We start from the raw sequence: 21,145 nt of genomic DNA, 5'->3' as shown, positions 1-21,145 counted from the left end.
CAACATATTCACCCAAAGACGTACTCTGCACATGCAGAATATACAGGAGGTGCATGTTCCACGTGGCATGCTCACACATACACACACTTCACACACCCAGAGTACTCAGGAGGCGTGTGATGCATCTAACATGCTTGCACACAGACATGTGCCACACAAGCCTACACACAAGTGGGAGGAATGGCACACAGAACACGCAGAAGGGCTACATTCCACCTGGCATGTTTGCACACCTATTCTACATACACAGAACACACGGAAGGCGTGTCTGTGCACAGTGTGTGTGTACTGCTTAGCACCCTGTGCCCAGTGGCACAGGTCCTACAACCCTGCGCAAACAATACCCAGGCAGTGCCCATGCTCTTGTCTGTGCAAACACAAGTGTCTCCCCATCATGTAACTCACCCCCCCATCCCACCCAAGATGCCCCCTCCTGCCTCCTCACTCGTTGAGAGGGAGAGGCTGCAGCACCCAAGTTCCGACCCCACCTCCTTCGGTGATTTCCCCATTCTGAGCAGACATGACATCAAGTACAAGTAAAAGTCACCATGCTGCTAAATCTTATCTCCCCAGCACAGATGCCTGTCCATCCCCCGCACCGCAGCACGCAGCTCCAGAGGGTGCCAGGACCCACACAAACACACACACAGTCGGTATCCCCACACACACAGTTTGTAACCCCTCTAACAGACATATACACACAGACAGCTGCGCCCCTACACAACCCCAGGGAGTTCAGTCAGCGACCCTCTCCCCATTAGGCCACCAAGGGACAAAATGGTGGCACGATACAAGGGCAAACTGACACACAAACACCCACGCACACAGACTCCACACAGGTGCTGTGTGATGACACAGTAGCAGAACACAAGAAGGGGAGGGAGAGATACAAGCAGGGACGGACACACACACACACATTCCCCCCAAAGAATTAGTCCCATTCCCCTCCCACACACACTGCATCCAGGCCACACTAGATATACACAACATCCCCTTGATCCCCTTGGTACTGGCACAATCAAACACCAAGGAAGCAGCCCGCAGAGTGCCCAGCCCCCACCCTGAAACAAAACACACTCCCCCAACCAGCAACTAACACCCACTGCCCTCCCAGAGCCCGGACTGGAACCCAGGAGTCCTGCTCCCAGCCTCCTCTCTGCTTGAACCCTGCTCCCGCGATGGAGTAGGAAGCACAGGCCCCGTGGGAAGATGTGGGGTGCGCTGGAGATGGGACTGGGAAGCGCGCTTGAGCAGGGTCTCTGCAATGGGGCCAACAGAGAACACGTTGGAAGGAAGTCTGAGCTGGTTTGTCTAGAGGTGGCTGCTCGGGGACAAGCCTCACACAACAAGTGGAGGGGAGGGGGCAGGGAAAATACAGGCAAGATGCTTTCCCACACAGTTCCCCTGAACCCCCCAAAGCCCTCCCACACACACATACCCACGGCTCCCCTCCAGACCAGGAGAACTCCCAGCTGCCAACCGCTCTCCCTTGCCCATCAGTCACAGCAGCAGTCAATCAGCTGGCTGCCTGGGGGATTGTGGGAAAGGAGCAAGAAGCCACTGGCTGGACTCCCCCATGCCTGGGGGCTCCTGGGTCTGCTTGCAAAAAGAGCACTGTCTGTGCCCCGACCCGTCCAGCCCCAAACTATCCACCCTGGAGCACACCAGCCCACTGGGGGCAGTCCCTCAAACCCAGCCCCCTGTGGACCGAGAGCCCTCCCATTCCCAAACCCAAATGTCTCTCCCCTCGATACACACCCCAGCCCGGGGGAAGAGGTGAGCACAGTGCCCATTCAGCATGTTGCAGCCCTGGTGTTCCAGAAAGACCCTACAACAACAGACCTGGTTATGTTTATATAAGACCCTAGGAGTAACACACCAGCACACCCAGGAGACCCTACAATAACACACCTGCCAATGCAATAGGGGATGGAATTTGGAGAAGGAAACCGCTGCTGCTGAGCTCCCAGCTGACGTTAGGCATGAATGGAAAAAACAAATTTACCCAGCGGCCAGAGACAGGGACAGAATGGGGACTGTCCAGTTCAGGGGGTGGGGAATGGGATATGGGGCCTTTCCCCTCTGCCGGGCAGCTGCTATGACTCAGTCCCAGTGCGTATGTAGGGACTGATTGGGAAGCTGTGGGGGGAAGAGGGGTAAGGGGCAGAGAGAGTGAGAGTATACGTGCACGCACATATGTGTGATGGTGGCTGTATATGAAGAAGGGCTGGAGGGCAGCGTGTGGGGGTGGAGCGTGGGGGCTATTTTTACAGGCATCCCTCACCCAGCACTGAGATGCAGACAACTGTGAGATGAGGTGCGGGGCTATTTATGCTGGGATCCCTCACCGGACGCTGAGATGCAGATGCCTCGGGTGGGGCACAGGGGCTGTCCATAGAGGGATTCTGGGGGGTGGGAGAGAGGATGGGGAAAGGGTTTGGAGTTGCACACCCTAGATATGTCTGGGATGCCTTCTTGGCCCTGGTTACAGGGCAAGGGGATGGGGAGATGGGTCAGGGGGCAAGGGTTCCCCCATTGGGGAATCTTGCCTTTCCCATCTGGACCATAACTGAGAAATCAAATATACAACACACACACCCCTCATAGACACAACTTGTATTTACAATCAACACAACACACACCAACATCTAGCAGACCACACACACACACACACACACACACACACACACACACACACACACACACACACACACACACACACACACACACACACAGAGTGTACATGCATGCCCACTGTACTCATTCACAGTACATATAACATACCCACCCCACACTTCCCACATGCACACGTCTGCACACAACCTCCACGGAAAGTCATCCATGCACTGCCCGCACAACACAGACTACACTGTGACGCCAGAGCACCTCCGCCCAGCAATCCCTCCATAGGAATCACATTCCCTGCCCCACCTCACTCCACATGCAACACCATCCCCCAATTACTGTATGGGGAATAGACAAGGCCAACACCCCCTCCACACACCTCCTTCTTCCTGGTACCTTAGACAGGCGCCACACAATCACAATCAAATTGAGGTCACAAACCCCCTCCTCACCCTGCAAATGCCAAGGTTGCCTCCACAAGCAAGACAACCCCTCAAGAGGTAGGGAGAAAGGGGATGGTCCAGAGTCCGAGGAGCCGAGATCAGAGAGGGCATGGGGACAGGGAAGGCCAGAGAAGTGGGGTGCCTCCTAATTTGTGGGGTGCAGTCTATTCTACTAGCCTCTATTGTCTAGGGGAGCAGCGGGGGCTCTATGGGGTGTGTTTGTGGGGAAGCTCGCTGCCCAGATATCGTGGTTCTGATCCAGTCCTTCCCCAACCCCCTCAGTCACACACAGGTTCCAACACATGCCCCCACCCCGCCCCTGATACAAAGTGGTCTATGAACCCTCCCCATGGGGGGAAACAGCCACATAGACAGACTGCTATTGCTGTGTTCTGACTCCCCCGAGACAAGGCAAACCCCATGGAACCGAAGGGGTTGGGGGGACTCCAAGACAACTGGGAATGCCTGGCTGGAGGGGCAACCCTGAGACAGACACCCTGACATTAAATGACCCCTTGGGATCCAATTTACCGTCAGGTAGGGGAAGCACAGAGCTGGGGTGCCGCTGGAACATAGGGGAACCCCAACCCAGTCACCCAGGAATCCCTCTAGCCCAGGCCCTCCTCAATGGACCCCCACAGGTTGAGGGAGCAGGAAACAGTCCCCAATATCATGAATGAATTTGCTTCTTGTAGCATCGCCCCCAACCCTTGCCCACCGACACCCCCACACGCCATCAACAGCCAGTGTAGAGAATGCAAAGGGGTCACTCACCTTCCATCGTGTGCTCTTCTGCCAGGGACATTCCCACAGACGCAGCCAGACGGACACACAGACAGAGAGAGAGAAAGAGAGGGAGTTAGTGAGGGGCAGCGTGGCCACCAGCACAGACAGACACTTAAAAATAACCAGGAAAAGATTGTAAGGGGCAGGGGAGGCAGATACACTGTAGCAGGCAATCCTGCCCAGGGGAAAGGGGAGTGTAAGGCTGGAGAGCACAGTGTGCTGAGTTCTCCAATCCCCCAGTCCTGCCCCACAGTTTCCCCACTGTGGGGTTCCCCAGGGGAGTGGCAGGATGGGAGCCAAAGGACTCTGGTGGGGATATCCATGCGGAGCCCTCCCTCTGGCCCCCCGACTCCCAGTGACACTCAATCCCTTTTTCCCCAAAACCGTCCTAGAGACACTGGGGAGATGGGATGACAGGCCAAAGCAATCATAGCAGGACAAGATGTGTGCAAGCCAATGCCCTCTGGTGCCCCTCAACCCCACCCACTGCCCACCCAGCCCAGCCTGGCTCCCTACACACAGCTCTGCCGGGGCCCCTCAACTCCACCCACAGTCCCCCGTCCCAGTCCAGGCTCCCCACACCCAGCTCTGCTGGAGCCCCTTACCCCAGCTCTCAACATGGACCCATCCCAGCTGCCCACCAGTGCCACAAACCCCGCCACCCCACTGGTGGTCCCACTCCTGCCCCACATGGCAGCCTGGGCAGCCCACAGAGCAGGGTGGTGATTCAGAAGGAGCTGGACTGGTTGGGCTAGTTTCAGAAGCTGCCTTTGGTCTGTGGGAGAAGCCCTTCTCCCTGGCTAGAATCGGAGCCTCCTCGATGATGTTACAGCCTGGCTCCACTGCTTTGGTGGGGCTAAATGGTAGGCAGGAGCCATGAACTCACTCAGTTTCCCAAGTGCCCTCCATGGGGCAGTGACAGGACTCCTGGGTTCTATCCCCTGCTCTGGGAGGGGATTGGGGTCTAGTGGTCAGAGCAGGGGGCAAAGAGTCAGAGTCCATTGGATAAGAGGAGGGGTGGGACTGAGACAGGATTCCTGGGTTCTCTCTCTGGCGTTGGGAAGGGTATAGGGTCCAGTGGGTGGGTGCGGGGCGGGGGGGCAGGTCTGAAAGCCAGGATGCCTGGGTTTGATCCCTGGGGTTTTGCACAGAGCTCAGTTCAGGACAGACACTTTCTGTTGTAACTAAATGTTTTGTGACCAACATTATTAGTCCCTTAGTGCCATTCCCAGACTCACTCAGTAAGGAAGTGTGCAGCTTTCTGGCACCAGAGCTGGGCTAGCAGGGGGCTGTGGGTCAGGACTGAGGGGCACCAGCAGGGCTGGGAGAGAGCCCAGGGCTGGGACAGCACGGGGCTGCAGACTCAGGCAGGCGTCACCTTGTGACCACAAGGGCTGGAGTTTGGGGGGCTGTTGACGGACGGCTACATCTGAGCGGCATGTGACCACCTGTGGGCCCCCCCCCCAGACACAACACGTGGAATGTGGCCCAAGCCTCCCACTCCTCAGCACGATCCTGCCCCTCTCACAGAACGCGCCAAACCAGCAGGTGAAGCAATCAATAACAACGGGCCAAAGCAAGGAGCTTGCAGCCAATAACTGGGGCCAACAGGCTAAGAGCAGAGCCTTCCCCACCCCCCCATCCAGCCATCAGGACCTGGGGCAGCAGCCAGGACAGTTAAGGGAGAGCGACACAGCTCCACTGGTGCCCCTCAATCCTGACCCCCCACACACTCACCCTCACCCTGCCCTCCATGGAAGGGGACGGGGTCAGGAATGCTCTGCCCGGGCCTCGCCCCGCCCGCCTTCGCCCCCTCCGGTTGCTGCACTTCCACCAGCTGTCCCCAGGGACAGATCACCCCTCAGCCCAGCAACATCATCGACTCCTTATGCAATTGATCTGGGGGGCTCGTGCCATCAGGTGCTGGGCTGTGACAAGAGGTCTGCTGGGTCAGTGTGAGGGAGGAGGGGTCGTTCTCCTTCCAGGCCCCACTGTGAATGCTGGGCCAGGTGGCCCAGGGGGAAGGTTCAGAGCCGCTTAGTGCACTCCAGATACCCCACACCAGAGACTTCCCAGTGCCCCCCAACTCTGTGCATGGCAGGGGTGGGGGAGGGGTACCGAGGCAGCAGGCCCCTCCAGGATCTTCCTTAGCGATAGAGCAAAATGGGGGGGGGGTGTGTGTGTGGCAGGAGCTGGTTTCCATGGCAACACCAAACAAAAGGCTGGCCAGGATGACAGCTCTAACACACGTGGGGGCGGGGGCGGGGAAAGAGGGGATGCCCCCAACCAAACCTACTCCTCCTAAACCTGCCACTCTCGGGGGAGCCAGGGCTCCTGGGTTCTAGCCCAGCCCTGGATGGGGAGTGGGGCCTAGAGGGCTGAGTGGGTCCCAGCATGACCTAGGATGAGACCCTTCCCCTCTCTACATCCATCACAACCATTGTGCATGAGGAGCTGGGGGAGGGAAAGGGGCTGTTCCCTTCCTTCTGTCTGTGGGTCTGCAGCACGTGTACACGTGTCTGTCTGTGGTGCAGCCTTCAGCTGGCTTGGGCAGGGGCCACGCTCCAGGCTCCCAGACAACCCATCCCGATGTGGGGCTGGCACACACCTCACCCAGCGGCTGCCACGGGGTCACAGGGGTACCAGGAGAGCAGCACAAAACGTGTTCACCAGCGAGTGAGATAGGCAGAGTGGTGGCACACATTGCTCACTAGTAGTGCACAAGGGCCCGTGCCCATCGCCCACCATATACAGTGGGAGGATGTGCCCCCACCCTCACACCCTAGAGAGACACTCTGCTCCCCGGGCAGCCACTCTGGAGCCAACCAAGCACCGACAGACATTGGCCCAACTCCCTCTTGACCTGTCCAAGAGCCCCCACACCAGAGCCAAATCCAGACCATCCTAACTGACTCATACTGACCTGACTCATACTAGTTTCCTTCCAGACTACACGTCCTTCAAGTAAATGATGAACCACAGCCCCTCACTGCAGCCCCACCGGTGTTCCCGCCCCGTGCGAATTCTCCACCACGCACAATGATCAGAGTGATGGTGCAGCACAAACGTGGGCAGGGAGCTTGTATTTCAGACGCTGGGTTGGGCCGGACCAGGCCTCAGGACTCCTGAGTTGTATCTCAGCTCTGCCACTGACCTTGGGTGAGCCATCATCCCCCCCCCCCCCCGCCCCAGTGCCTCAGTTTCCCCTCCCACCCTTTGTCTGTTCAGACTGTGAGCTCTTCAGGGCAGGGACCATCTCTCACTGTGTGTCTGTGCGGCGCCCAACAGAGGCCCCAATCTCAGCCAGGAGGCGGCCTACCAGGGCCCTGATCTTGACCGTAGTGGGGGGGTCCGTTCTGCACCCAACCCGATGGGGGCCCCAATTTCAAGGGGCAGATGCTATTGCAATAAGATGGCTCAGAAATGTTGTGTCGTTCAGGGAGGCAAATATGGGCATTATATGCCGAACCCAACCCAAAGGGGGAGAAAGGTTCAATTCCAAGTGAACCCCACCCCCAACCCCATCCCCTGCTTACAAGCAAAGGCAGATCCCAGCTTTCACAGTGGCTGCTGTCCTTTACACAGAAACCCTTGGCTTTCCACACTGGCTCCAGGGGTGAATTTCATGCTCCCTGCTGGCTGCAGGCAGTGGCACAGCTGGTGGGGGGGGGGAACTCCTTAGCACCACCTGGTGGTGCCCCGCTGTTCAGCACAGGGTTCAGGCGGCACAAGCCGTGCAGAAAAGCCATCCTCCCGGGGGGCATCCAGACGGGGATGGGAAGGGGGGTGGGAAAGCTCTCTCCACATCCCGTCTCCTGGCATCTCTTCCCCAGCTGACCTTGGGCTGTCCTTGCAGAGGCAGAGATTGAGCGCGGATGGCTGGGCCCGGAGAGCCTCCCCCAACCCTCCGGAGAGATGCACACAGAGGGGATCCACGCCAGGCAACCAAGCCACTGCAGTCAGCGCTGTCGCCCCATGTGAACAGCGCTAATGGGAGCAGATGGGGGGCTCCGGGGAGGGCACATCGAGGCAGGTTGGGGGAGAGTACCAGGGAGACAAAAGAAAAGATTGAAAAAATGGGAAAAGAACAAAAAAAAGGAAGAGGAGAAAGAAAGGATGAAAAATGTGAATGAATGAAAGGAAGAATGAGAAAAAGGGCAAAAAAGAGAATAAAAGGATGTAAAAATGAGTCAGGGTGGAAAGCGAAAACAGGAAAAAGAAAAGATGACAGAAGAATAAATGAAAAAGAAAGGAAAAGAGCAAAAGAATGAAAGATATACAAGGATAAAAAGGAAAAACAAGAAATGAAAGAATGAGAAAGAACAAATGAACGGAAAAAGGAGGAAAAGAAAGAACAAAAGAAAAGAGGGAAAGAAGGCAAAATGAAGGAAAAGAAAACAAAATAATGAAGAAAAGAAGGAAAGAACAAAGGAATGCAAGCACAAGAGAAGAAGGGAAAGGAAAAGAAATGAAGAAAAGAATGAATGGAAACGTGAAAAAAGAAAGAAAAATCCCCAGGGGCTTGGGAAGGGGGGCAGGAGGAGGAGGGGCCGGGGGAGGTGGGGCAGAGCAAGGGGTCAAGAACATGAACTGAGGACAGGGCAAGGGGGACACCTCAAGGACTTGGCAGCCTCTTACAGCCCTGCAGCCCCTTCACTGCCCCTTCCGGGCTGGGCTGGGCTAGCCGGGGTGGGTACATAATGAAGTTCAGGGAAACAAGGGGATCAGAGCAGGCTCAGTGACCAATGAGGGGAAGAGGTGAAAAACGTTCCCCCCTCACACAGCATCTGATCAACCCTCTACCACCACCACCCCTCTCACCTCCCCCCAGTCCCTGCACAGACCAGTCACCCTGGGGGCTCCTGACCATGCACTGTGGGGGGGGCTGGGAGGGACAGGCAGAGTGGGTGGCACCTCCCTGTGGGGTTGGGGTCCTGGCTAGAGCTCAGGGGCAGATGCCAAGCTGGGACAGCCCCTCTTATATACAGCATAAATCTTGCTCCAGCCCTTGACCCATACACGCGCCAAGGTACTTGCTGCACCCCTAACCTGTGCCCATACTCCCTGCTATCACACCGGTCCTATCTCATGCCACCCACTCACAACACTCTCCCACACAGCAGGACTGATATTCCTACACACATACAGCATAATCCTACACCCTCACAACTGCACATCCTGACATCCTACACTACTGGTACACACACACAAACAGATACACACAGAGCATAATTCTAAGTGTACAGCCTAAAACCCTAACATCCTATCCCACTTGTATACACAATATAATCCTACACATACAACCCTACAACTGACACCTTACCCCACTTGTAAACTCTCTCTCTCTCTCACACACACACACACACACACACACACACACACACACACACACACACACAGCATAACCCTACACCTGCACACCAACACCAAACACGTTATACATTTGTTTACACGCTGCATAATCTTTCACCCATACAACTTCGTACACAACACTCTACGGTCCATGTCCTTGGTATGTGCACACAGCATAAATCTTCCAAACAAACTCAATACTTCTTATGCACATACACATCTGAGCATGCACAGCATACCCATACAACCTGACATCCCTACACCATCCCTGCACCATCACCCAAGTAATGCTTGTACTCATACACATCACAAATCTTCTCCCATACAACCGAATGCTCCAATACTCACTGTCTACCACTTGTGTACATACACAAATATATAGAGGATAATCCTTCAACGCTATAACCTAACACCCTAGTACACACCACTCCTGTCCCCAATACAGCTAGTATTTTCGCACACACAAAACAGCATACACAAGAAGAACCATGCAATCTAACCCTCAAGTACACAACAACCTAAACCACTTGAAAACATACACACTCCACAGTCCTTCGCCCGTACAACAAACATCCCACTACATAACACCCCAAACCCATACCCTTGTATTCAAATACACATATATACTGTAATCCTTCACCCAGACACAATACCTTCTGCATACAGCCACACAACAAAATCCTAACACATCACAACACAATACCCCTAAACTCCTTTTATTCCTTCACACATCATAATCCTTCACCCATAAAACACCTTCTGCACACTGCCAAACCACACAATCCATCACCCAGACACCCTAACACCCTACACTCCCGGTAGGTCTATACCTTCACCCATACATCCTAGTGCAAAAACACCTATGTCCCTTGTGCAGAGACACACATAATAATCCTTCACCCAGACAACCTAACACTCCAGTACACAATACCTCTACACACCATCTTCTTATATGCAACACTGCCCATCACCGAAACCACACACAACCTAGCACGCAGTGACCTCCCACAACATCCTTCCATTGCATCCAGCAACCCCCCCTTAAATCCTCACTCAGGCCTCCTCAATCACTGAAGAGTAGTTGACAAAACCATCCCCTGGGCAACCAGCCTAGGCAACAGTCACTGAAGTGTTGGCCATAGCAACGGACCTCAGCCAGAGGATTCAGTCAGCACAATTTCCACAGCAATGATGGACAGTTGCCAAGAGTCAGCCAGCCCGACCAACTGTCTCTATAGCAACCAGCCCTAGACAACAGCCACCAAGAAGCTAGCCAGTGCAATCCTGTCCTTGGCAAGCAGTCATGAACAACAGCCAATGAAGACTTGGTTGGCCCAGTAGTCTTGATAGCAAATGGGCAAGAAATAGTCACTGAGCAGTCAGGAGTTGTCTCAGTCCTCTCCATAGCAACCAATCAAGACAACAGTCACCCAGGATTTAGTGTGTGTGGGCAGGTGTGTGGGTGGATTGTGCACGGAAGGTTGGGGAGATGTGTGTCTGTGTGTGGTTGAGTGCATTGTGCATGTGGGTGGTTAAACCAGCAGCTAGCTGTCTTGTGTGTGTCTGCTTGTGTTTGCGTGGGTGGATGTATTGTGAGACAGTCAGGGTGGTGTGGTGTGTGTCTGTGTGATTGTCTGTACAGCTGTGTGTGTCTGTTGTGTGTGAGAGAGACAAAGTGCATGTGAGTGTGTTGTGTGAGTGGGTGTGTTTCTTCCATGTGCGTAGGTGCATCTGTTGTGTGTTTGCAAGTACTGTGTATGTGAAGTGTTTTGAATATGCTGGTTTTCTCTCTGTTTGTTTAAGAAAGTGTGTGTATATATATATGAATCTATGAGTGTCACATGTGAGCATGTGTTGTTTGTGTCCGTGTTTGAGAGAGCATGTCTATGTTGCTGGATGTCTGCCTATGTGAACAGTGTAGGACTGTGTCATTCTCCATATGTCTGTAGACATGTATGTTTTATGCGGGTGTTTTTGTGCATTATATATGTGAGGTTTTTCTATCTGGGTGGGTGTACTGAATGCCTGCCTGTGTGTAGTGGGAGTGTGTCACTGTGTGTGCATGTGTGCTGTGAGAGTTTGCCAGGGTGTTGTCTATCTGGGTGTGTGTTTGAGAGGGAAGGGGGATGTAATGTGTCACATGAGAGCGAAGGTGTGTGTTTGTGTGCACACCCCACACACATACCATGCTCCCACACACTGACCGCTAGTGGCTGGCCAGGGGAGTGCTCCCCCTCTGCCGGCTGGGGTGTCTCACCCACATGCACAGCTGAGCTAGCGCTGGATCACAGCCAAGCAGACACGGCCATGAACACACATGTTTTGGCTAAATAAATACTGCATGGCTGTGACAGGATTGCTCCCCCAGCCGAAGCCTGGTCTCACCCCACTCGAGTTCCCAGTTAATCTGGCAGGGAAAGGAACTCAGCCAAGGTCACCCAGCCGGTCACAGGAAGAACCCAGAAGTCCTGATTCTCTAACCCCACCAAGCCCCACTCCTCTCCCTGAGCTGGGACAGAACCCAGGGGTCCTGGCTCGCAGCCTCCCCCGCTCTGACCGCTGACCCCCAACGTCTCTCCACAGCGCAGTGGCACCTGGCAGTGCCGGAATCGCTGTGCTGCTGAAGAGGCACGTTCAGGATTTTAGGGGTTTAACATCCCCAGACGCCTGGTTGAGGGCTGCGATTCCTTGTGCCTCTGCCCCTCCCCACACAGTCAGACACACACATCACGGCAGCTGCCTTGCCTGGCGGGTGGCAACAGGGAAACCCCATGGAGCCAGAGAGCACTAGGGGATGCAGGCTTCCCAGCAACTGTAGACCCAGCTCATTGCCCACCCCGGGCTCCTTGCCTCCCTCCAGCCCCACAGCTCCCTGGCGCCACCCTCCCAGTCCCTCCAATGCAGGGACTCCCTGCAACTCCCCATCCCCCACGCCAGGGGCTCTGTGCCCCCCATGCCAGGTACCCCATTCTCCCTCTCTCATGTCAGGGGCTCAGTGCCTCCCTTCCCCCTGCCCCCACACCAGGGGCTCTGTGCCTTCATTCCCCCCCCATGCCAGGTACCCCATTCTCCCCTCCCCATGCCAGGAGCTCTTTGCTCCCCTTCCCCTCTCTCCCAGACCAGGGGCTCAGTGCCCCCCATGCCAGGTACCCCATTCTGCCCCATGCCAGAGACTCTCAGGCCCCCCATCCCACAGCCAGGATTCTGCCACAGCCAAGCCCTGCTTCAAGTTTTAAGAAGATCTCCATGAGGGGCCAGAAGACCTTACTGGAAGACAGATTATCCCATCAGTGGAGGGTTCTGGCTCCTTCCTCTGAAGCAACCAGGACTAGTCACTGGTGGAGACAGGGACCGAGCTGGATGGGCCCCAGGTCTGGGTTGGCTGGAAGGGAGGGTGGGGGGGACAGCAGGCAGGATGGGCCTATGGATCTGATCCAGTCTGGCTGTTCCTCAGTTCCTTTCTCCCTTCTCTGTCCCATTAGCATTCTGTATCCCACCAGCACACCCCCACCTCTGTGATCTCTGCTCTCACCAGCATAAACTCTCTTTTGCCATTTTTGGGGAGGCAGAATATTGCAGTGGCTGGGGCAGTGGATTGGGAGTCAGGACTCCTGGGTTCTATCCCCAGCTCTGCCACTGACCTCGGACAAGTCTCTTCCCCGCCCGCTGCCTCAGTTTCCCCATCACCACCTTTTGTCTATTTAGCCTGTGAGCTCTTTGGGGCATGGACTGTCAGTCAGCGTATGTCTGCGCAGTATGATGGGTACCCTGACACTGAGGCCACAATTTGCTATCTTCCTTGGTCGCCAGCTCGCTCCCCCATTACAACGCACCTGCCCCAACGGCGCTTACCAGCTGGATGGGGCACCTGAGCACCACATTTACCCCACTATATGACGACTGGACACCACGCTCCTAATTTGGGGCATGCTGGCCAATTTCACTCATTCACAGTGACCTCCAGGGGCACTTGAGGAGGGACTCAGGACATCTGGGTTTAATTCCTACCTGTCATCACTCTGTGCCTCAATTTCCTCACCTGTAAAATGGGGAATAATCATCCTTCCTTCATCTACTCAGAAAACAAACTGTTCAGGTCAGGAGCTGACTCAAGATGCACTGAGCATGAACACCATCCGCCCCATGCACTGGTGCAAAACCCTGTGAGCATTTCACAGTCACTTAACAATGGTGACAACTGGCCAAGGTGCTGGGAGACACAAAGCCAGGCCCAAGATGGGTCCAGCTGGACCCCTTAAAAACACAGTAGTCACCTGCACAACTCACTGACTGTGTGACTGTCACCGTGACTTGGGTTCAGGGCTCAGCCAAGAAGTACACACTGACACTTCGTTTTTAAAATAATATTTTTTCTGAATGTATGGAAAATCCTCATGGAAAATTTTTCTTCCCTTTAAAATGTTCTGATTTCTTGGTTTAAAAAAACTGAAAATTAAGCAGGAAAAAATCAGTTAAGGACCAAAATATTTGGTTTTTAAAAACGGATTTTTTGGGGGGGGCCAAGGAGGGGGTTCATTAAAAAGAAGTCACAAGAAATTGCAGGGGCAATAAAAGGATTTTTTCAAAATTTCCCATAAAAAAAAAAGTACCCGTATTTTTTGTCCTCGTCTGTTTGACAGCTTTCAGAGAAGATGGACAACTTGACAAGTTACAGGCCTGCCTGGTAACGTAAACCCGCTATAGCTTACAACAGCACTAAATGTCTTCTGACTGAGATCAGGACCCCCATTAGGCCAGGCACTGCACTGACACCCACCCCACACACACAGAGATCAGGGTTCCCCATCAGCCCAGGTGCTGCCCAGACACACAGGGTCAGATTATTCTCTGCATTTTACACATAAGGGAACTGCTGCACAGAGTGAGAAGTGCAAGGACACTCAGTAGGCCAGGGACTGAACTTCACTGGGCTAAGCTGGAAAAGTGTCCTCCCCAAGCCAGTACAACCCACCAGCCTAAACCAGAGACTCCTACACTCCAGCAACCCAGCCTCCATCCACTATCCCCACTTCCCTCCCAGAGCTGGGGTAGAACCCAGGAGTCCTGGCTCCCAGCCCCCCTGCTCTAACCTCATAGTCCTTGACAACCAACACAGAACAACAAACCCCACAAACACACACTGATAACAAAAGAAATAAGATCCCCACAAAGCAACATCCCCAAAGGCTCCAGCCTGTTGTTTGTCCATCCCTGCCCCTCCTTCGAATCCCCTGCTAGAAGACACCAAAGAAGAGAGGGAGCCTGGGCCAAACCGCCCAAATCTGGGTCCAGATTCCACTGCTTTCTGCAAGGGGCCAGCACCCCAAACCTGAATAGCTGGCACCCCAAACACTCCCCCGCCTTCCTGGACTGCACAGAGCCCATCCTGGCCAGTCAGGAACAGCAGAGACCAAGCCGCCCTCTCCTTGCACCACTCTGGGGAAAGGGGAAAGCACACTGGTGAGGTACAGGGAGGAAGGTCTCTCTGCTGCTACCCAGCCTGCCCCTGGGTCAATGCCCCCCAGGGAGGGACATTGAGACGTCTGGGCCACACCCCCACTCCAGCCCCAGCCCTGCCCTCATGCCCCCTCAGCTCCCGGCCAAGCGTTCTCACCTTCGCTGCAGAACTTGCCCTGGAAGCCGGTCGTGCTGCAGTCGCACTGCACCTCGCCGTTCAGCACGCTGCAGAGCCCACCATTGGCGCAGGGGTTCTGCTTGGTGCACAGGTACTCCGTGTCGCTGCGGATGCCCTGGCTGCCCAGCAGGGCCGGCGGGGTGTCGCCCACCTTGAGGTTGGCCACCAGCCCCTTGAATGGCACCTCGTACTTGACAGTGCTCAGGGTGAGGGCCGAGAGGCGCACATCGGGCGGGATCCCCCCCACAAAGAGGTCGCTGTCCACTGCCATGTCCCGCCGCTTGGACTTGACCTCAGCCACTTTGGCCTCGCCATCCACCACCAGCATGGTCTCCCGGTAGTTGCGAGTCAGGAGCACCATGTGCCAGCGGTCGTCATCCACAGGCGTCTCCAGGTGGAGCTTGGCAGGCTCGGCGCAGGAAATGGTGAAGCGCAAACGCAGGCGCCCCTCGGCGATCATGAGCTCCAGGAAGTCGCAGTTCCCCCCGTCATCCAGGTAAAGCACCAGTGCCCGTGAGACGTTTGTCTTCAGGCTAAAGCTCAGCTCCCCCAAGGAGCTGGCGTCCCAGCGGGCGTAGCGGGCCCATTGCCCCGTGGCACCGCCAAACTCCAGCGCCGCCCCTCCCGCCCCAGGGCCCAGTAGGGCATCCATCAGCAGTGCCAAGGGCAACAGGGCACCCAGTCTGGCCATGGCACCTAGTCGCATTGGTCCCTGCCCCCCCCTCAAGGCAAATGCTGGGCGGCCCCCGCCACCACCTCAGATCCTCATGGGGGGGGCGGGCGGCTGGATGTGGGGAGGGAGGGGCAGGCGGCGTCGGGGTGCGGTGGCTTCCTCTGAGGCAAGGGAGCAGGTGGAGATGAGGGGGGGGTTCCGCTCAGAGGGAGAGTGGGGGGCTTTTGCTACCACTCAGTGACAAGGGGCGAAGGGACGCCAAGATCCAAGTATCCAGAAGTCAGAGAGAGCAAATCCAGGCCCCCGCCAAGTCAACCCCACCCCCACCCAGCCTCCGCCAATCACAGGCTCCAGGTCGGGTTCCAGCGAGTTACAGCATCCTCCTCCAGCGGGCTGCAGAGCCAATTGCGCACCGCGCCCGCAGGCAGAGCCCAGCCGGCGGGCAGGGGGTGCTCGGCCCCGCTCCGTCGCACGTCGCAGGAGGGTGGAGCTGCAAGGAGAGAGAAGAGAGGTGTGAGGCAGGGCCATGTGCTCCAAAGGGTTAATACAATGCACCCCACTCTGACCCACTAGACCTCACCCTCCCGAAGCCGGGGGCTGAACCCAGGCGTCCAGGCAGCCTCCCACCCCCAGTAATCCCCGACTGGCAACTCTCGTGGGAAATTCCCCTTCTCATAGCATAGCGTTCCAGCCTAGTTCCTCTTCTGATTGGCTGCTCTTCCCCACTTTCCCTGACTCCTGGGGGAGGGTGGCCAATCAGAGCTGTTACAGTCATACCTAGTAGCACTCCCCCCACCCCCAGGATCCAACAGGGTGGTGTTGTTGGGTTTTTCTGGGGGGGCAGAGGGGGGCTGAGGGGAGGAATCAGGCCATACCATTCTCATAATGAGGACCAGGGCGGGACGGGGGAAAGAAGCAGGAGCAGGCCATACCATTCTCAGGAGGAGGAGTGTGGAGAGGCGGGAGCAGGCCATACCATTCTCACAGTGAGGACAGAGGGAGAGGCGGGAGCAGGCCATACCATTCTCACAGTGAGGACAGAGGGAGAGGCGGGAGCAGGCCATACCATTCTCACAGTGAGGATGGGGGAAGAGGCGGGAGCAGGCCATACCATTCTATTCACAGGGACAGATGCTGCTCCCTCAGTCTCCTCCCGACCTCCCCCGACCTCCCACACCACAGCAGGGAGGGGTGAAGAGCCCCTGACTTGTTCTGACATCTGACCCCCAGACAACTCTGCTGAGGGCCCAGTACCCCTACCCCTCCAAGGGCTCTCCCAGGCAGCCCCACACACCCATGTGTTATTTGCACAGGCCAGAGAACCCAGCCCCCAGGGCAGTTCCAGAGGTAGGGCAGCTGCCCTGGATGCCAACTTCCAGGGGACTAGAGCCACTCCCACCAGCCCTTCCCCCACACACCAGCCCTTTCCCGCAGGGCCAGCCCTAGGGCGGTGCAGGGCCTGGGACAAACCACACTGTGTGGGCCCCCCGCCCAGCCCCAATGCAAAGCTGGGACCCTGGCAGCAGCCACCCACCTCCCGCCCGGTTAGGTGTGGGGCCCCTAAAGTGCAGGGCCCAGGGTGGTCGCCCCCATTCTCCACTGCCAGGTTTTTTGATCATGACCATCCCCTCCCCAGCCCCGTCCTGTTTTCACAGGGACAATCCCAGTGTAGGATCGAGCCCTCTGCCATGTACGGCGCTCCCCGACAATCTGCATCTCATCACTGCACTGCCACTCAGGCGTTATTTATAACCCACCCACCGCTGGAATACCATAGGCAGAGGGGGGCATGGAGGGAGGGGGAAGGGAGCAGAAATAGGAGGGGGTGGGGCAGAGGGGAACAGAGAGTGGGTCTGATTAGGGGAGGCAGGGGCTGGATGGCCTCATGGGTCTGACCCGGGAGTGGGGCAGGAAATACCAGGCTGGATGGGCCCATGGGTCTGAACCAGGTAGGTCCAGGAGTCTGATCCAAGGCGGCAGGAGGAGGGGAGATACCAGAGTGAGTGGGCCCATTGGTTGAACCTGTTGCCCCTACCCAACTACCACGGCAACCAACCCTCATTAACACCCCATTACCCCAAAAATCTATTTAAAAAAACCAAATGTAAATGGGGTGGGGGAGGTGGCTGTTTCCGCGGTAACACGGGCGCCGGGGATATGGCATCATGCAAATGAGGTGCGGCAGGTTATTTATAACTGTGCCTCGTCTGTGCCCCTCATTGGGTAATGGGGGCCATTAGCATGCGCTGCATAATTAGCCAATCACATTAAATGCTGCACCTGTGCGAGGGGAGGCACTGATTGATGCCTGAGCAGTGTGCCCCCCATCCCTCTACTTGGAGGGCTGGGCTCTGAGCCCCATGATTCTCCCGCCTCAGCTCCATCATCCCCTGCCCCAGTCGCTCAGGTCTGCGGGGGGACAAGAGGGGCAGGTAACTTTTCCTGCCCCCACCAAATCGCAGCAGATTGCACCAAGGGATGAGGCTGTACCGGAGGGTTGAATTCAGGCCGAACCTCCTCCCTCTGCTTCTCACTCCCACATCTCATCCCCTGAACCCTCATCTCTCCCCACCATTGCACCCCCTCCCCTTACCTTCCTATCTCCTCCCCTACACTCCCTATTACCTCCCTTCCCCCTTATTCTCCCAGCCCCCTCCCTCCTCCCTTACTCTCCCAGCCCCCCTGCTCCTAGCCCCATCCATCCTTGCCCCCGTCCTCTGCTCCCAGCCCCCTCCCTCCCCCTTACCATCCCTACCCCCCTCTCCCCTCCAAGCCCCCTCCTTCCCCCCTTACCATCCCTGTCCCCCTCCTCCCCTCCAAGTCTCCTCCTCCCCCCTCTTACCATACCCACCCCTTGTCTATTTTAGAGGAGGAAATTAATTAACTATTGATTCCCACTGCCCAAAGCAATGGGGTCACATTCGCACCAGCCAAGTGGTGTCCTGGGGCGAGTGCGGCACAGGCAGCTGGCAGGAGATGGGGAGGAAGCCAAAAGGGGGTGACAGGCTCACCATCCAGCTCCCATGTGGCCACGGTTTGGGGCAATGCAGGGAAGAATGAACAGGGGACCAGTTTTACACAGTAAATTGGGGGAGACAAGAGGCCTGGGTTCTCTCTTTGGCTCTGGGAGGGGAAGTGTGGTTTAATTGGTTAGAGCAAGGGGGGAAGGGGGCGGGGCTGGAAGTCAGGACTCCTGGGTTCAGGGAGGAGTCTGTGGCAGATCTGGGAATTGAACCCAGGAGTCCTGAGTCCCAGTGCCCTAACCACAAGGGCCTCCTTCCAACCAGCTCTTCTGGGGAACTATATGAGAAACACAACCAGGATCCATGCCATGAAGCTTGGACTGGAATATATTCCTGACCCCAAATCAGGGTCAAGAGCAGCCTGGTCTTGATTCAGTTTAAGGCACATCAAATCAAGGGTACCTTCCCCTAAACACCCCAATATTCAGAGAGATGCAAACCAAGATTGGTTCGAGCAGCAACACCCAATGAACTTTGGGTGAAAGCCCCATCAACCCTGGTCTAACAGGCTCTCAGGCTGCATTATTCACCTGAGGAACAACTCCCTGCTACAGGAAAATGACCAAGCAATTCTCGTTCTTCCTCTCTGGATCATCACTACCTGGGTGTCTAAGCACAACAAGCAGAATTTACACCACTGAGCCAGGAACAGCCACCACTTAAATCCTGTGGGGGTAAATCCTAAAAAGAGTAGAGGCATTATTCATATTGGTGTCAACTGAGATCAGGGCCCCAACATGCCGCGTGGTGCACAGTTTGAGATTGGGGCTCCATCACATGAGGGGCTGTGTAAACACACACTGAAAAATTGGCCCCACCCCAAAGAATTCACAATCTAAATAGACAAAAGAGGGGAGGGGAAACTGTGGCACTAAAAGGGGAAGGGACTTGCACAAGGTCAGTGGCAGAGCCAGGAATAGAACCCAGGAGTCCTGGCTCCCAATCTAGCACCCTACCCTCTGCAACCCATCCTTCAGGTCAGATGTACTATGCTTTGACCCCGAGGTGCCAAGATCCCGAGGATGGTTATGACAAAATCATGTAGCAGGGAGTTCCACGGGTGAACAGCACAGCAGTGAGTGGGGGGGGAGGTGCTGTCCCTTGCAGGGATCCTGGGAGCCCCAGATTGGCCCCTGAGCCTCTCCGCTGTGTCAGTTCCCATCCTCATGAATCTGCTCGGAAAGGCATGAGTCCTTGCTCCCCTCCCATCCTCAGTTTCACAGTTCCAGCATAATACGGCAGCCCCTGGGTGTCGCTTCAGATTAAGCATGTTGCTGAGCGTGTGCAGACAAGTATAAAGGGCCCCCTCCCCCCATGCCCATGCGCTCTGCTCTGCCAACCCCGCAGGCTCTGCCAGCCGGGCTCTGCACTGGGCAGCCAGGCCAGCACTGGGAGTTCAGGGGACACAATGTCCTTTGGATCCCACAGGCAAGCATCTCTCTCCCTCCACACATCATTGCTCCTGAGCCAGGGTGCAGGACACCACCCTGCAGCGAGGGCTGCCAGCCATTCAGCACGGCGTGCGAGGAGGCACGCACTCTGGCGCACAAGTGACTGTGAGCAGGGCCAGTCTCGTGCGAGCACACATGCATGGGCTCAAGAAGTGCCATGAGAGTATGCAAAGGTGCGTGCACATGCAGCCACTTCGCCTCATGCAAGGACACATGCATGCCCGCACATAGCCAGAGCCGGGTGTGAGTCCACACACAGATGTGTCTCCACAGCCACATCATCCCGTGCAAGGATACACACACACACGCATGTGCATATGGCCAGATCCTCATGTGAGCCCACACCCCCGTGCACCTGCAGCTCCATCATCCTGTGCAAGCACACACACACGCAACACAGCCAGGACCTTGTGCGAGCACATGCATGCACAAAAACAGCAGCCCTCCCCATCACATCTAGCTACACAAACACACACCCACAAGGACACACGTGCCTCAGCAGGACAGATCCCACACAGCAGGGAACACACCTGCAGACTCCATCATGTACCAAATGATCCATGGCGCACGCACACAGGTAACACCAGTGCAAAAGGGGAGGGAACTGAGCATCAGGATTCCTGGGATCCATTCTCAGCTCTGGGAGGGCAGTGGGGTCTAGTGGGTAGAGCAGGATGCTGGGAGCCAGGACTCCTGGGTTCTACCCCTGGCTCTTTCACTTCCTTTCCCTTCCCTGTGCCTCAGTTACCCCCTGCTGCCCACACCCAATGTGGTATAGGTGCTGAGGGCTAGCTAACACAGGAATCATCCAGCCTCCCAGAACCGGGGCCTGTTTATTTACCCTGTCCTCCTGGCTTTTCTGGAAGGGGGTTAACAGACAGCAGGGAGGGATCTCCCTCTCCCACTCCCAGTGCACTCCCCTGGGACGGGTCTCAAACCCCAGGCGTGCCAGAGCCAGCCTGAGGCAACTAAGCATGGACACAGTGAGTGGCCTTCATCCCACAGGTTTACTGGGCCACTATTAATAAAAGCTGCCATCATGCTGGCCCTATGCTGTAACCTCCATCAGTTTCCACCATAGGGAGCGAGAACCTGTCCCAGGGGACACAGAGCACTGGGCCATCGCCAGGTTAGAGTACCTCATTCCCTGCTCTAAC

General features: G+C 56.1%; 1 protein-coding gene across 1 annotated transcript in view; it reads right to left on the bottom strand.

Moving 5' to 3' along the window:
* The window catches only part of NRXN2 (neurexin 2), a 278,572-nt gene that overhangs the window by 231,151 nt on the left and 26,276 nt on the right, over positions 1-21,145 (bottom strand). The window contains exons 2-3 of the mRNA XM_067543925.1: positions 14,821-16,004; positions 3,843-3,860 (exon numbers count right to left, since the gene is read on the bottom strand). Coding sequence (XP_067400026.1) covers positions 3,843-3,860; positions 14,821-15,547 — 745 coding nt within the window. The 5' untranslated portion in view covers positions 15,548-16,004. The remainder of the gene's footprint in view (positions 1-3,842; positions 3,861-14,820; positions 16,005-21,145) is intronic.

Source organism: Emydura macquarii, unplaced genomic scaffold (assembly GCF_026122565.2).
Source record: "Emydura macquarii macquarii isolate MOO-44397 ecotype Brisbane River unplaced genomic scaffold, CSIRO-AGI_Emac_v2 contig_968, whole genome shotgun sequence".
NCBI classification, from domain to species: domain Eukaryota; kingdom Metazoa; phylum Chordata; order Testudines; family Chelidae; genus Emydura; species Emydura macquarii.
The sequence above is the reverse complement of the archived record's forward strand: the minus strand, read 5'-3'. Positions and strand labels throughout refer to the sequence as shown.